Source organism: Gossypium hirsutum, chromosome D12, assembly GCF_007990345.1.
Source record: "Gossypium hirsutum isolate 1008001.06 chromosome D12, Gossypium_hirsutum_v2.1, whole genome shotgun sequence".
Classification (NCBI taxonomy): Eukaryota; Viridiplantae; Streptophyta; class Magnoliopsida; order Malvales; family Malvaceae; genus Gossypium; species Gossypium hirsutum.
This window is the reverse complement of record NC_053448.1, coordinates 52,211,851-52,230,176: the sequence shown is the minus strand read 5'-3', so window position 1 is coordinate 52,230,176 and position 18,326 is coordinate 52,211,851. Positions and strand designations below refer to the sequence as shown.

General features: G+C 29.9%; 1 protein-coding gene and 1 long non-coding RNA gene across 2 annotated transcripts; one reads left to right on the top strand and one right to left on the bottom strand.

Annotated features, from left to right (window-relative positions):
• Positions 1-7,696: 7,696 nt before the first annotated feature.
• Positions 7,697-10,650, top strand: LOC107946491 (protein NRT1/ PTR FAMILY 2.11). Its single transcript, XM_016880840.2, has 4 exons — positions 7,697-8,303; positions 8,377-8,594; positions 8,801-9,360; positions 9,502-10,650. Exons 1-4 carry the CDS (start codon positions 8,180-8,182, stop codon positions 10,406-10,408), a joined length of 1,809 nt encoding a protein of 602 aa, XP_016736329.1. The 5' UTR covers positions 7,697-8,179; the 3' UTR covers positions 10,409-10,650.
• Positions 10,651-13,186: 2,536 nt separating this feature from the next.
• LOC107947609 (uncharacterized) lies at positions 13,187-15,277 on the bottom strand. Its single transcript, XR_001697193.2, has 3 exons — positions 15,169-15,277; positions 14,617-14,697; positions 13,187-13,601 (listed from the first exon to the last, which is right to left on the bottom strand). It is a non-coding gene; the product is annotated as an uncharacterized lncRNA (long non-coding RNA).
• Between the last annotated feature and the right edge of the window lie 3,049 nt (positions 15,278-18,326).

Here is an 18,326-nt window from a genome sequence, read left to right as displayed (position 1 = left end):
TATATTTCGTCTAGATTTGGCCATGCATTTTTGTGTTCATTCCGTTTTGGTCCGCGCAAAGACGCTGCGTTTTGGGGTATGGGAAATATTTCCTGTTTGTTCCCCATGTCATCCGCACTTCGCGCATTGACCCGCCAGTTCACTCTATTTTTGATATTTTCCTTTGATTCTGTTTAATTTCTAATCTAATCCCTGTTAGTTCATCTTAATATTTTTTTAATATTCTTCCATGAATTCATTCCTTAGTGTTATAAATATTTTTATGTTTTTAGATATTATCTTAATATAATTTATACATACTTTTTTTTTGTTTTCGTTTGTATATGTATATATATAATAAACTTCAAAATTTCTAATAATAATGCTTTATATTTTTATACATATGTATACATAGTATTTTAGTAGTATACATACGTATATATATAACAATATTATTAATTTCAAATGATAAAATATTTTTTTACTCAAAAGCCTTATTCCTTTTAAATTTGTTATTTTATTTTACTTATTCTAACTATTATATATTATTACTACATATTAGTATTTACATTAGGATTTACTTATATAAATCGAAATGTATATATTAATTCTAAGTTTTCTTCTTTTACAATTCTTTCGCTAAGATTTATTTAAACATTTTCTTTGTTTTTTTTAGCATTATTATCAAATTGTTTTTAAATCTTCATATTATTTTCATTTTATTTTACTTGAGTATCTTTAGGAAATTGATTGTTAATTTTGATGTATTGTATGCTTGGATGTTCCTTAATGTAAATTTAGTTTGCCATTTATATTTTATTTTGTATATTGTTATTCAATTATGTTGTTTGTAAGAATTTTACGTTCGTTGTATTTCATAGTTCCCAAAAAGACTTGATGTGCATAAGTTCTCGAGGGAATTGTGCCCTAACTTACTGGGCTTCAATTCTTCTCGATGAATTTAGATGACTAAGTATTCATTTTGGTAAAACCATACATTATTAAAATAAAATTCTTAAGATTTCAAAATGTTGGATCCTAACTTACTGGATACGACATTTTGTTATCTCAATTTTAAAATAAAAGGCAATGTTTGATGTTTAAGAATTTCGAGAGAATTGATCCCTAACTTACTGGATTCGGATTTCCCGATTGACTTAAAATTCTTAAAATACATGATTTTCTTAAAAAAGGGAACAAATCTAATTTTGAAGATCGAATTGTTGCACCCTAACTCACTGAGTGTGGCAAATTATTTCTGCAAGATAAGGGTACATTATCATATTCAAATTTTCTTTTTAAAAGGTCGTATTTTAAAATCTTTTCAAAATTTCGACATTAAGACATTAAACAATCAATTCGGTACCAATTTTCGGCGTCACGAGAGTGCTAACCCTACTTCGTGCGTAACCGACTCCTGAGCCTGTTTTCTCAAAATTCGCAGACCTAAAATTATTTTCAAGGTGATCCGATCACACCTCAATAAAAGATCGATGGCGACTCCAATTTTCATTTTTAAGTCGACAACTAAACTTTTTTTGTTGTTTTTCAAAAAAGGTGGTTTCGACAACCATGTTAGGAAGGTAAAATCCAGATTGCATTTTAATAATTTATTCAATAGGATTGAGTGACAAAAATAAAATAAAATAAAATAATTAAATAATTATTTTGTAACTTTTTATAATTAAATAATTAAAAAAATATTGAGTGAATACTAAAACCCGTGTTCGAAATATCATAGAGATAAACTTTTGTAACCCAAATGAGATAGAAAGTAAAGAGATGACAGTGATTCAGTCTTCAACAGGGGACCACTTTCCCTCTCATACAATTATCATACTGAAATTTTGGTAGAGATGAACAAAATATATGGATTTTGAATCCCACCGCTTCGATAGGAGTGGATAGATGAAAATAAACAAACTCGAATTTCACGTGATTCGACTCAATCTAATCTATTAAGATTGGAAAATTTTTTTTCAGGATAGACCGAGTGAAATTATAAAAATAGTTGGATTGAGATTCGATTGAAAGTAAATATATAATAGATGACTAAATTGATATCATAAGTCAACTTGATACTAATTTAATAATATTCTTACTTTAAGGAGTAATTAATTATCTTTTCATATTTTTATATAATTTTCAAATAAAATAATTAAAAAATATTAATTAAGAATTGAATATAAAACTAACAAATTCATATAAAATTGCCACTCTATTAGTAATCATTTTATTAATATATTTTTGTAATATAAAATATTTTCATCGAGAATGTGATAAATCTGGTATACATTAAATATAAACTTTAAGAGTTTTTAGTGCGTTTCCTTTGTTTAGTCAGTGTTGCTCATCCCCACCTTGACTTTTCCTTTGTTGTGAAGTCTTATAACTTCGTTGCTTCTCTCTACATTTTTCCCTTGCACATAATTTCTTATTTTTGAACAAAAAAGTTATTGCTCTAAACTCAAAAATGAAATTGGCTTCCGTTTGTTTTGCCAAACAAATGGTTTATGTGACTTAATTTTTAAGTAAAAAAGTTTACACGTCTAATCTGATAAAAAAGACTAAATTGCATAAAGTGCAAAAATTGAATTCTAATAGCTAAAGGTATTAAATAGATATGGAATTTTAAATTGGAGGTTCTTATATAGTAAATAGACAATTTAAATTGGATGAATGATTATTCATCATCAGAAATTTAATAAATTATTAAGGTTAATTTTGGAAAAAGAAATGATAAATGATGATAAATAAATAAAATAATCTAATATCAGTCATGGAAGCTTAAAGTTAGCAAGCTTATTTTTACTCATTTAGGTATAAATTTTTGTCCCGTTTTTAATAATTTTTATGTTTTCGAGATCGAAATAGCTTAATCTAACTATCTCGGGGATTAATGTGCAAAATAATTAAAGTATTAGGATTTTTTCATGGATGAGTATGCTTGAATTTTGAAGTTTTATGATAGAAAATGAAAGGGTGTTGTTAGATAAACAACATTTGTAAAGAGAATTTTGATAAAATTATCAATTAGAGACTAAATTGAAAATATGAAAAATTTATGAAAAAATTCTGAATTTTGTGAAATACATGGGCTGCTATTGATATGTATGAAAATTGGCTAGGCTTGAATAAGGATTAAATTGTATGAATTTCATTTTTCGAGCCTAGGGACTAAATTATAATTAATTAAAAGTATAAGGGCAAAATAGTATTTTTTCAAAGATGCATGTTGAATTAAATTGAATATGAATTATATTAAATTGAGTTAAATTCATTCATATAGATTCGGATAGACCTAATACGGAGTTAGATCGAGGCAAAGAAAAAGTATCGGACTAGTAGCCTTCGTATCTACGAAAACTTATCAAGGTAAGTTCATATAACTAAATTGTATATTTATATGTTTTAAAATTGAATGGTGTTGTGTGTGATTTGTACAAATTGTCATGTGTAATTATGATTACATATTTGATAATTATCGAGTCTCGTTCGAACCTTAAAAATTCGAAGGATACAAATGACATGTCATTAGCGTTCCCGATATGTTTGTGATCCTGCATGTGTTGCGGACACACCACAGCTCTCTTGAGTTTCCCAATACTTGGCTCTAATGAGCTTCTCGATATTTGGCTCGCAAGAGCTTCCCAATATACAGTTCGTATGAGCTTCCGGTTATATGGCTCGGAAGAGCTTCCGGTTTACATGCTTGTAGAAGCATACAAGTACATGAATTGATGGATTACAGATTTGTACACTTTGTGTGTACTACCCGTGTATCCAACGTTATTTTAAATGGTTCAACAGGCAAAGTTCTGACATGAAACAATATTAGTTCGAAATGAACAATTACGGGTATATACTTGAATTACATGGAAATGATATTACATGATATATTGAAATATGTGATAGATGATACATGTATGTGAATCTTACCTAATGATTATGTACATCCATGTTTATTAGTTATGGAAAGTGTTACATGACTAACATATTGAAGATATGTGTTTAGGCTTTTGGCCAAATTGGTTTGGTTATATTAGCATGCTTACCTTAAATGTGATTAAATGGTAAGTTAATTTCCTTGTTATATGAACTTACTAAGCTTAAATGCTTACTCTGTGTTATTTTCATGTTTTATAGTAATTTGGAAGCTCATTTTGGTTGGAAGCTGGTCGGAGCAACTTCACACTATCCATCAGCCTTTTTGGTATAATTAGTAAATTAATTTTGGTTATAATGGCATGTATAGGTTAATTTGGCCAATGATGACATATAAATGTTTTGTTGGAACTAGCCATTTGAATGGCTTGTGATGGATAAATTTTGATGTGTATGTAAATGGCCTTATCATGTTTGATGTGTGTTTGAAATGGTTGAATGATGGAAATCTTATAGGTATATTAATGGTTGGGTTGAATAGATATATTTGATAAATTATGCATATATGTATTTGATTATGTAGGTGAAATTGGTTATTTGATTGATATGAGTTATGTTGTCATTTAAAGAGCCTAGGGGCATATTGTTGGTATGTGATAGTATTACATGTTTAAGTATTGATTTTGGCTTGATTTGAATGCCTTGTTATGGCTTGTTGATGTCCAAAATGTTGATTTAGGTTGATGACAAATTGGGTGAGAAATATGGCTAGGAAAATGACCTATTTTTGTCCACACGGGCAGAGACACGGGCGTGTCTCTCAGCCGTGTGTGACACACAGCCAGGTGACACGGCCGTGTGTCCCCTACATCTTTGCTTTGCACAAAACAAAATGCTCACAGGGCCTAGCACACGAGCGTGTGACCCAAGTCAGAGAGTTACACGGGTATAGACACGGGTTGGGACACGATCGTGTGCCCCTATTTCGAATGCCTACACGGCCTGAGACACGGGCGTGTCTCCTTGACCGTGTGAGCCAAACGGCCTGGCCACTTGGGCGTGTGTCCCCTATACCTTTGAAAAATTTTAATGTTTTTCGAAAAATTCTTTAAGTACCAGATTTAGTCCCGACTTATTTCTAGAGTGTATTTTGGGCCTCGAGGGCTCGTACAAGGGATAATATATTTGTTTTTGATTGGTTTCCGATATGAAAGTTATTTTATATGAAATATATGTTTATTTGATCTGTAAATTCTGATAATGCTTTGTAACCCTATTCCGACGATAGATACAGATTAAAGGTATTACAGTACTATACCTTTAGCTAATATTTATCTCATATTTCACTTTTTATCCATTAACACGAATGTCTTCTTAAATGAGCCAATTTAATCAATTGATTTCCATAGAACGTTTCATGTGTAATGGTCACGGGCCTTAATCCATGACTTGTAACACATCCATACATAAACATATTAATGAAACCTATGCCTAATCAACAATATAAGCTACAAAAAGAAAAAGGACAAATAAACAAACAAGAGAAAAAAGAATGCAATAAAGTAGGGACACTTTGTCCAAGTGGTCCAACATTCAACCCTTCGTATACCATCCAAGTGGTTCAAATTGAAGTTAGGTTGTGATGGGCTCTTCGACTGTATGAAAAAAGATAATATAAATTAAGTTAGGTTGTGATGGGCCCTTCGACTGTCATGAAAAAAGATAATATAAATTACATCAGTTTTTATCGATTATATAATTTCATACATTAAATTTTATTTCATGTAATTATGTGGACTTATAAATTTTATTTTGATTCAATTATATAAATTTAAATGAATAAATGTTTTAGTTTATATTTATATTTGATAAATAAAATTATTTATGTATTTAATATGTAAATATAAAATTTTATTATATTAATAATGATCATGATAATTTGTGAAAATCAAATAAATTTTATATATAATATTCACTAAAAGCAAAATTTATATTATAATTAGAGGTGTGCATGGGTTGGGCTCAATAAAAGTTCAGGCTCGTTTATTAGGCCCAGGTCTGGCCTGAAAAATAGGCCTAAAATTTTACCCAAGCCCGACTCGGTCCGCCCATATTAATTTTTATATAATTTTAAAAAATATATATAATACATCAAAAATACTAAAAACATCAAAATAAATATTTTCTAACAAATTTAAAATAAATTTTAAAAAATATGTATACTTAAATAACACTAAAATAGATGCAACTTAACAAATAAATACCTCTAAAATAATAACAAAATTAACAAAAATCTTTAAAATAATAACAAAATTAAAAATAAAATAAGTTTTATACAATATCCAAATAATAACAACAAAATAGTAATAACATAATAGTAAAATGGTCGTAAAATAGGGAGAAAATAATAAGAAAATAATATTAAAAAAATTATAAAAAATATTTTTTGTCATTTAGTGAATTCGGGCCGGACCGAGACAAGGCCGGGTAAAAAATGTCTTACCCAAGACCAGACCCGTTTTTAAAACGGGCCTTATTTTTTGTCAAAGCCCATTTTTTGAGCCTATATTTTTATCCAAACCCTCCTATATTTCTAGCGGACTTTCAGGCCGGACCGGGTGACCCAACCCATGATCAAGTCTAATTATAACTTGTTTGGATTTGAAAAATTCATTGCGTGCCAAAAGCTTATTTAGCTCAAATCCCAAGACTAAGATTTGGTAGATACTTTTTATTTTTTTTAACTTTATGTTGTGTTGAAAAAAAAACGCAAATAGGAAAAATAAAAATATGAACCAAAAATAGACCAAGTATTTGGAAAAAGTAGCTTGCAAACACTTAGGAAAGAAATATTGATAAACTCTTGAAACCACTCATCCGACTTCCAGATATCTAGATAGCCAGTTTCTGCATTTTTCCAATCTTTTATACTCCAATAAAACGAAAAAAACATTCAATATTTGTCATTATTTCGATGATTAGTGCAACTCAAACCACTAGAGAAAAACAATTTGGTTTAGACTTTTAAGTTGGAAAAAAGGCCATTGAAATTGAATATGTTTGTCCTTTCCTCTCAAGGCCATCAGGTACAAAAGCAGTAGAAAAGTCGGAAAAGAAAATCTCAGTTTAATTTAATTAATATGGGGGTAAATTTTAAAATCATATATTCACTTTTATTTTATCTGTAATATGACACATAAACTTTGGTTTTTTATAATTGAATCTATAAAATTTTAATTTGAGTTTAATTTTCATAAATTAATGCTATTGTTAGGAAAATTATTGTTGTTTATTCTATGTCATGTTATAACAAGATTGTTTCTCTATTTGGGTCATTAATTTAGGTCTTGAATAGAGCTGTTCACTTGAATGTAGCATATTTGACAAAACAAGAAGTATGAATCAACTGGGGTAATAAGACTCCCAACTTAATTGCTTGAAATGATTGAATAACCTTGAATGTTTTATTATTAAAACGTTAATTTTTAAAGATAAATATCAATTTTATTCAAGAGAGTTTTTTTCAATAATTTATTTGCTAATTTGAAGGAGTTTGTCTTGCTATTATAATAGCTCTTAAATAGGCTTCATTCTCTCCTGGTAAATCACGAGCGAGAGAGAGAGAGAAGATCTTCACTTTCTTGAGTTTTTTTATTACGAGCTTTTGTTTCTTTCTGGTGTTGAGAGCAGCTTTTGGAGTGTCTTTGTCAACAACATTACTGTATTTTCTTATGGTTATTTTGTGACACTCTTTTAGATATTATTTGGAGAAGTTTATCGGTTATATTGTGAGATATTTGGATGAGCGACTTGTGATAATTGGGGTCAATATTAGGCTGCAATTATTTCTTTGTGTAATGGTAAATTAGGCTTAAGTTAATAGATAATCCAAATAATTGTTGAATAAAATCATCCACTGCATTAATAAAAATTGATTGTGTTTAATTATTTTCTGCTCTTATTTTTTTCTAACAATTGTTACAATAAAGGTTTAGTTAATTTATAATGTTGAATAAATTATTAGTGTCCGTATACTTAAAATGACGTGATGTTACATCTAATTATATCAGAATTTTTGTGTAATATGAATGTATCCCTGATATTTATCACATCGAGGCAGGAAATTTTGGTAGGGTGGGTCTCTTGCGTTGCCAATCAGAAGCAAGAACAATGTGACTAGTAAAGTTTTGGAGACCACGACTTGTTTGCCTCTCTAAATCATTCAGCTGAGCTATGTTCACACTAAATGTCTCAGACATGCAATTAATGTTATAAATGAGATAGTAGCATCTTGGTTAGCAAACAGTGGAAAAAGATGGATGACAGAATGAACAAGAGTGACAAAGAAGAAATGGAGAAGGAGGAGAAAGCTACCGTCGCAACAGATGATGAGCCTGAAATCAACTACAGAGGATGGAAAGTCATGCCATTTATTATAGGTAACTTTGGAACAAAAGCTTGTTTGGTTTTGATTTTTGGCCTTGGTTTTTTTAGGTGTGTAATTCATGGCAGGGAATGAAACCTTTGAGAAACTGGGAGCCATTGGTACCTTAGCCAACTTGTTGATCTACCTCACTACTGTCTTCAACTTGAAGAGTATTACAGCTACAACTATGATTAATGTCTTCAATGGCACTACAAATTTTGGAACCCTGGTCGGAGCTTTCCTCTGTGATACTTACTTCGGCCGCTACAAAACCTTGGGATTTGCTACAGCTGCCTCTTTCTTGGTAATAACATTAAACATAGATCACCCCCTGCCCTTTATTTGAAAACCCCCATCAAGGAAATTAATCATAAAAAAGTATAGATCTAAAGCTGAACCATAACAGGACATTAACCCAACCAAACTTACCAATTTTGCACTACAGTACAGATTTTGATATAACCTTTTGGCTTTTTTATTATTTTTTTCTCTGCTCTTTTGTTTATGAAGGGATTGCAAGCAATACAACTAACAGCAGCCATTCCAGAGTTGCATCCTCACCGGTGTGCAGCAAAAGAGAGTGGGGAATGCGAAGGGCCAACAGCAGGGCAACTGGCATTTCTGCTAATGGGTTTGGGGCTAATGATTGTGGGAGCTGGGGGCGTTCGGCCATGTAACTTAGCATTTGGGGTGGACCAATTCAATCCTAAAACAGAAGCTGGAAAGAGAGGAATCGACAGCTTCTTCAATTGGTACTTCTTCACCTTCACTTTTGCGCAGATGGTATCCTTAACCCTCATCGTCTACATTCAATCAAACGTGAGTTGGGCTATTGGCCTTGGGATTCCTGCAACTCTCATGTTTATAGCTTGTGTGGTGTATTTTGTTGGTTCCAAAATATATGTCAAAGTTAAAGCTACTGGTAGTCCAATGACCAGTGTAGCACAAGTAATAGTGGTAGCTATCAAGAAAAGGAAATTAAAACCTGTGGAACAGCCTTGGCTCTCCCTTTTCAAGTATATTCCTCCCAAGTCTATCAACTCCAAGCTTCCCTACACCGACCAATTCAGGTCAGCACACTATCTGCTCCCACTTATCAGTTTTCTTCAAGTATATCAATGCATGCCCCGAGACCAAGCAATGTAGCTAAAACAAGAGGGGAAAAGAACATGTTGAGAATTGGCTTAAGTTAGTTTTTTTTTTGTTTTCAGATTCCTGGATAAAGCAGCAATTGTGACACCCCAAGATGAAATAAAGGGTGATGGATCACCAGCGGATCCATGGAGACTCTGCAGCTTGCAGCAAGTAGAAGAAGTGAAATGCCTGTTTAGAGTGCTTCCTATATGGGCATCGCAAATCATGTATTGTGTTACCCTTGTTCAACTGCATACCTATGCCGTGTTCCAAGCCGTTCAATCTGATAGACGCCTCGGAAACAGCAACTTCAAGATCCCAGCTGCATCCTATGTTGTCTTCATGATGCTTAGCCTGACCATTTTCATACCCGTATACGATCGAGCTATCGTTCCATTCCTTCGAAAAATCAGAGGGAAAGAAGGGGGCATTACAATCCTGCAGAGGATCGGTATTGGGATGTTTGTCTCCATATTCACCATGCTTGTGTCTGGGATGGTAGAACAACACCGAAGAAGCATAGCTCTGACGAAACCAACCCTAGGAGTTGTGCCAAGGAAAGGTGCCATTTCGTCAATGTCAGCCTCGATTTTAATCCCTCAATTCATACTTGGTGGACTGACGGAAGCGTTTGCATCCATTGGCCTCATTGAATTCTACTACAAGCAGTTCCCTGAGAACATGAAAAGCATCGGAGGGTCTCTATTCTACTGTGGGTTGGCAGGTTCAAATTATTTCAGTAGCTTGTTGATCTTTATAATTCATGGAACAACAAACCGCACAGCCACCGGAAACTGGTTAGAGGAGGATCTGAATAAGGGAAGATTGGATTACTACTATTACATAATTGCTGGCCTAGGAATCTTAAACTTGGGCTACTTTTTGTTATGCGCAAGTTGGTATAAGTACAAAGGAAACAGCGACAACACCCCTGAGCTTGAACTTCACGTTAATGGCGAGAAACAGCAGTCTGATAAACCTTAGTCTTATGTTGAATTGTATTCATATATAGATGATGTATAGGTAGCTAGCTTAGATGAAAACCCTTTATTTCTTTGGCTTTAGATTATAAGATCCAACAAGAATATGCAGTTGTAGGACTGAAGAGAAGCAGGATAATTTCAGGAGATTTTGATGTTGCATCTAATTCATATTCTATTGACATGTTCCTACGAAACAACAAAAATAAAAAAGGATAAGTGAGAAGCCAGATTTCATGATCCTCATACTATTCTTGTTATGATGTTTAGTTTTAAAATACTAGTCCTTATACAGCTCCTTACATTCCTTTGATTGTTCAAATGATATATATATATATATATGGAAAGAGGACCTAACCTCTTTTTTTTTCTAAATATTATATGATATATATAAGTTGCATACTTATGTTAGTTTTTTTATTAAAATATTACATTGATTATATATAATTTGACAGTTAGTATTAAAAATTGGTTTGTGACTCTTCACTTTTTTTAGTTTGCCTTTATTTTTATTTTTTACATTATAAGATAATGGTCAAATTTCAGTTTTAATTCTTATATTATATTGAAACTTGATATTTAATCTACATGCTTTAATTTTTATATATTTTAGTTCCTTTATTTTATAATGTCATTAGTTAATCTAAATAATTAATTATTTCAATTAAAACGTTGACAATATTTTTTCTTTAAAACACTACGACAAAAAAATTATTTTATCAAGACAAGTTCGAACAGGTGTTTATAAGGAAAAAAAAATTTTAATCAATACTTTCAACATTATTTTTAAAGTTATATGACTACCAAATGAATGTATTTTTTTTTAATTTTAAAATGTCATCCCAATAGATTTAATAGAAGAATTTTAATAACGATAACAATTAGACTTAAAATTTTAAATTTAAAAAATAAAAGTAAATTCTTAAAAATAAAAGAGACTAAAATCCAAATGTACATAATGTATAGATACTTAAAACATATTTTAATCTCCATATTCTTACTCAATAATTTGATACAAATAAATAATCAACCCAACACGATATAAATTAGTTGATATTCTTTTTGTTGTGGATATCATCTGTAAAAATTGTTTTATATTTATCAGACAATTTATTTTCCAAGAAGAATCCGTCCTTTTTTTTATTGGGTTAAGCCGCAATTTTACAACTATATTATATTTGAAAAAAAATTTGTCATTACATTTTATTTTGTTGATTAGAATAAATATAAATTTATCATTACACCTTAATAATTAATTTTTATGAATAGAATACTTAGAATTAGAGCTCTTTATGGGTCGGGTTAAAATACAATTTTAAAATTTTTTTATGTTTATGCCTGTTTTTTATTTGGCCTTACTTGCTCAAAAAGTCGATATTACTCTTCATAAATAATAAAATATTAAAAAAATATTTTTTAATTGATATATGTTATATATTTTATAATTAAATTTAAAATTTTAAAAATCATTATTTAAATTAAATTCAGGTTGAGCCAAGCTAGCCCAAAGTACAAAAATTCTTGTCCAAACCTAGCTCAAGTCGGGTTAGGCCGAGTGGGCTACTTGACCCTTGGACAGGTGTACTTAGAGCTATCAATAACCCTTCTTTAACCTTTAAATAAGAGGACAAACGCAATTCAACACATTGAAACCTATATTATCCTGCTTTGACAACAAATTTCAAAAAATAATTTTAATTTTTTAACTGAGATAAATTTTCAATAGCTAGTTTTTGAATGCTTTTTTTTTAACAATGAATGGATATTGTTTTTAGGTTAAAATATGCAATAAGTCTCTATTTTTTTTAAATTTGAAATTTAGTCCCTTTATTTTACTTTTAGAAATTTAATCTCTCTACTTTTTAGATTTCAAAATTTAAGTTTAACTGTTAGCATAGTTAAAATTATTTTGTTAAATTCAGGTTCATTGCAACATCATTTTTTTAGTTACGTTGCCACCAAACGAGTAACTTTTTTATTTATTTCAAATGATCAGACAAACAAATTTAACACAAGAAAAACAACAATGTTAACAATTGGACCTGAATTTTAAAATCTAAAAAGTAGAGAGACTGAATTCTTAAAAATAAAAATATAAAGACTAAATTCCATATTTGTGAAGAATGTGAGACCTATGAAATACTTTAACCATATTTTTGTAATAAAAAATAAATTAATATCAAATGACATAATTACCTTTATGTATGTAACTACGTGATTCAAGTTGTTTTTATCAATTGAGTCACGAAGTTATTGTCATTTAACTCATGACACCAAATTCATTTAGTCATTTAATTAACAATTTAGATAGAGATGACATACACAATTTGAGTGAAAAAAAATTATGTAAAAAATTATATTTATAAAAAAAATTCTATAAAAATAAATGAGGTTTTAATTAAAACGATGAAGCTTAGATTTTAGAGACTATGGTGTCTTTGGTTATATTGATTTTTATAGATTTTACATAAAAATATAAAAAATCAAAAACACACTTATAATAATTTTTTTTGTAAAAATAATGGATTTTTAGTGCTTTCTCAATTGAGTTAATGTTTGATTGACTCGTAATACTAATTTAACTAGAGACTTAAATATAGTATAGATAACGATAAATGAATAACAAATTTTGTTAGGATTTGGTAACAGTCAACCCAAATGACCCAATAGGGTCCAAATCTCCGATCAGGATAGACCCGATGTAACACACTATAACCTCAAACCGTCGTCAAAATCGGGTTACAAGGCATTATCGTATATCTTGGATAATTTACAAAAAAAAAATTCTTAAATAGATAACAAACATATATAATCATAAATTCATATAAATTCTTACTAATTGACTTCATTCTTTTTTCTTTCTTTTTTTTTTAAAAATTGAATATAACCCTTTTATAACTATTGAACCTTCCCTGCAAATTTCAAATTTCAACCAATGCATTTATATACTCAATTATACCAAAATACCCTTTATCAAAGTACCAAAATGAACATAACACAGAATGTTTCCATTCTAAACTAAACATTTCCAACTCAAGCCATATCACATAGCTTGATCAAACCCAAAATTCATACCAAAAACTAACTATACATGCCATATTTACATTAATTGCATGAGGTCCAAAAGTACCAAAAATCGTTTTGATAGTGTGATAGCCAATCTCTGACCTTGTCCAAAATCGAGCTAGCTTCCGAATCTATAGAACATAAGAAAATGAATGAAGTAAGCACTAAGCTTAGTAAGCCGTATAATATAGAATTAAAATTTTTCAATTTAATATCTAAGCATTAAAACAATTAAAATCAATTTATTTGTCCACAAAGTCTATTCACATCACCATCCACGAGTTAGTCATATAGCCAAATATATCATGTCGTCCCTATAATTCATATATTCATAAAACAACAATCCATGTAAATCATGTATTTCATGTAACTTTTAAATCATGTAAATCATATAACATTTATATCAATTCTTTCCTATTCATATAACCTGCAATTCATCGGTAATAACAGAAATTTATCCTTAACTTATACATATCAACGGTAATTCATCCATATAATTACATAGCTTATTCATATAATCACTAACAGTAATTATGCCAGTTGAACCTATTAGAACATCGAGGGATACACGGGTGATACACTATAAGTGTATTTATCAGAAATTCGTCAATTCATTGTCATTTTCGCTCTTTCGAGCCATGATCGGTAAGCTCATTCCGAGCTGATAAACGGTAAGCTCTATTGAGCTGAAACGGTAAGCTCCGTAGAGCTGAAACGGTAAGCTCATACGAGCTGTGGTGAGTCCGCAAAAAATGCAGGAGCTCGACCAAACGGTAACCCTAGTGACAAGTCACTCGCATCCGACAATTTTCTAAAGTTCAAACGGGCTCAGTATTATCCAATTTCATCAATTAAGCAATGCAAAATCAATAACTCAATTTCTCAATTCATATGTGTATATATATATCTAATATTATTAAGTACATACATTTAAATACTCAAAATTTCATATTCAATGCCTATTATCATGCCAAATCTATATAACGTATATAGTATTTGTAACATTTCATTTTCATTCATGTAAACAGTAATATAATAGTATACCGGTAATTTAAAATTCAAGTATATCATTCATTCAACTTACATACATTCATTTTTGGACAATTACAAATATTTAATAATTCAATTCTAGCTACACAAACTTACCTCGTATTTGCTCGAATACTTTCGTCTACCCGTCTAACTTTTGTTTCCCCCGATCAAGTTCCGGTATTTGTTTATCTTGATCTATATAAATTCAAATTTAACTCATTTATTCACCAAATCAATCAATTCAATCCATATAAATATATTTTGGCATTTTTACAAAATAGCCTTCATATTTTCACATTTTGACACTTTAGTTCCTAATTCACAAATACACAAAATATACGAAATTTCTTTATACGTATTCTTAGCTGAAATATATATATCTTCTAATCAGCCCATATTTTCATTTATTTCACATTTCTAACATAATATTTCTATTTTTTTATTAAATCCCTAAAGCTCATTTTTGTCAAAATTTACTTTATAAAACTTGTATATATTTCAATACCCATCAATAATCTAGCACAATACTTCAAAATATACTAGTATTCAACAATGGCATATTTCAAAATCATCAAAATTTTCAGAAATTGAGGTATGGGCTAATTAGAATACAAAACAACGATCTCAAAAACGTAAAAATTATTAAAAACGGAATAAAAACCATACCCTAATTGAAAATCTAAGCTTGGCCGAATGTAAAAGCCATGACTTCGGCTTTCTAAACTTTAAAATCGTGCAGAAGGAAAAATGACTGCCACTTTCTGTTTTGTTTTTTACTTTAAATCAATGTTAATAACCATTTTACCAAATTAACCTTAATTAAATAAAAGCATAATTCACATGTTTTAAGGTCATTTATGACCAGCACCACTATCATTGGTCCAATAACATAATAAGGACCTCTCATTCAACTTATCAACAAATAATTACTCTTAACTTATAGCATGCTACTTTTACAATTTACGCGATTAAGTCATTTTTATCAAATTAAGTATTTAAACAGTAAAATTTCTTAATGAAATTTTTATACTATAATTCCATCATGCTGTAAAACTTATTAAAATAATATAATAAATATTTTTACTCAGTTAAGTGGTCCAGAAACCACTGTTCCGATCAGACTCAAAAACGGGCTATTACACCCGACCCGGAAGAAGAATGTTCACCGTAAAGATAGTCCACTGGGGACCCCGCTGGATTACTGGATGTTCGCAAAGATAGCTTGCGGGGAGAGCTCGCGAGGTGTAACAGCCTGATTTCGACTCTAATCGGACATAGTGGTTTCGGGACCATAAGTCCGAGTCAAAAAATATTTTAATATTATTCTGTGTGTTTATTATGTGTGAATTTTTTGTGTTTTAATTTTTTCGTTTGAGTGATCGATTAAAGGAAAATGACTTAATCGCGTAAAATGAAAAATTTTCTAGTTATTGTGAAAAGTGTTAATTTGCTAATGTCTTGTTATTATGGAGTTCTTAATAGGTAAAAAGCCCATTATTATGTGAGTGGGTGATAATGGTCAAAAATGACCTTATATTGTAAGGTTTATATATTTTGTAATGAAGGTTAATATAGTAAACTAATAATTAAATTAACATTTGATATAATAAATCCAATTGAAGCCATTATTTTCATTCTTCATTGCTGAAACTTAGAAAAGAAAATAGGGTTTAAAAGCTTTGAGATATCCGGTCATTATCAAGCTTAATTCAATGTATGTTTTACTTTGGTTTTTAATAATTTTTATGTTTTTGATATCGTTGTTTCGAATACTATTCGACCCATGTTTGAATTTTTAATTTTGATGAATATTTTGAGTTGTGCCATTGATGAAAATTTGTGTTATGTGATGTTTGATGATAAATAATGAAAGATATATTTTAGATTAATATGTTTTGTATTGGAAATTTTGGTGAAATTGAGTAATTAGAGTTAAATTGTGAAATTAAATTTTTGAGGGACTAAAATGTGAAATAAATGAAATGTGAGGACTTGTATGAACAATAGGTACACTCGGCCCTTGTATGTTGTGAACAAATTTTGTGTATTTTGTGTTTTATCCAATAGGGACTAAATTGTAAAAAGTGTAAATGTTAGGGGTAAAATGGTAATTTACCCATTTATGTTTTTTTTTTGGATTAAATTGAATGTAATTATATTTAAACTATCTTATTTTGAATATAATTAGATCAAGAACCGAAGAAATCAGAGTTGGATCGGGGAAAAACTAAAGTTGTCGATTAATCGTCTGGTTTCGACTTTTCACCGTTCGAGGTAAGTCTATTAGCAACTAAAAGTTATTAAGTTAATATTTATACATGCATACTAATTGTATTTTATGTTGAGCTATAATTTAAAGTATAATAGATGAATAAATTTTGAAGAGTGGATAATATATATAACATGTTTGAATATACAAGTATGATCTTGTATAAATTCATGGTTTGAAATGATGATATGAAATGTAATCAAGAATAGGTGATGTTCGAATAAGCATGAATATATATATGTAAATTTCTTTTCTTGAAATTAGGTAAGAAAGTTATATATATACATACGATAGATCAAATATATATATGTGAATACATGAACAAGTCTTGAATTTAGTCAAAGATATGTATATATATATGTATGTATAATACTCGAATATATATATATCTATATATATAAGTTTTTGAGTTTAGTTAAAGTACAAATGTTGTATATGTACAAATTTCTGGTATAAATCAAAGGTATGTATAACATTTATATATGAGGTTTGATTATGCAAGGTTATGTGTATATGTTCTTGTAATGAATTTAAGTATGAAATTTATATATGTATGTGAAAGTTTCGATTATGTATGTATATTCATGTAAAAGTTCTTGAATGGAAGTGAAGATATGAAATTATTAGTTTGGATCATTATAAAGTGATCGAATGTAATACAGACTTTACGTCTAGCAGGCTTGATACCGGTGAAATAATACAGACTTTACGTCTAGCAGGCTTAATGCCGGTGACGCATTTCAGACTATAAGTCTAGCAAGCTAAAGGCCAGTGTACCGAATCAGGTTTTAAAACCTAGCAGGCTAAGTGCCGGTGAATCTGTTTAAATTATGTGAGAATATGCAATTGATATATCTATGATTTTGATTATATGAAATCGATGAATACATAAACTTTCGGTTTTGACATGCTTGGTGAGTATACATGTAATGCCCCCTTACCCGAGACCGTCGCCGGAGTCGAACACGAGGCATTACTAAACTTATTTGAGCACTTAAACAAATTCGGACAAGCTGTCCAACTGCGTCATAGTTTCTTAAAAATTCATATCTCGAGTTCCGAAACTCGAAATCCAATTCCGTAAATTTTTCCTGAAACTAGACTCATATATCTACTCACCATAAAATTTTTAGAATTTTTGGTTCAGCAAATTAGTACAGTTTATTAGTTAAAGTCTCCCCTGTGTCACCACCAGACTGCCCTGACCTCTAGTCACTAAAAATAAGTTTTCTCACTATAGGATTTTCATATAAAGTTCTTACTTGTTTCTATAGAAAATAGACTCATTAAGAAATCTAAGCATGTAAATTTCAACTCATAACCATTTTTGTACAATTTGTAATTATTTTCTAAACTCAGAACAGGGGACTCCAAAAATAGTTCTGACCCTATCTTACTAAAATTCACATATCTTAAAATATAAATTTCTTTTTTTCTACACCGTTATTTTTCCATGAAAATAGACTCAACAAGCTTTAATTCCATATATCATTCACCCTCTAATTCATTTTATACTATCTTGGGTGATTTTTCAAATTCACGTCACTGTGTTGCC

Bases quoted from the DNA above. Each gene is read 5' to 3' on its own strand.
- LOC107946491 (XM_016880840.2), top strand. From the start codon at position 8,180: ATGGATGACAGAATGAACAAGAGTGACAAAGAAGAAATGGAGAAGGAG. The intron at 8,595-8,800 runs GTAATAACATTA...TTGTTTATGAAG, and splicing joins CTACAGCTGCCTCTTTCTTG to GGATTGCAAGCAATACAACT. The intron at 9,361-9,501 runs GTCAGCACACTA...TTTTGTTTTCAG, and splicing joins CCCTACACCGACCAATTCAG to ATTCCTGGATAAAGCAGCAA.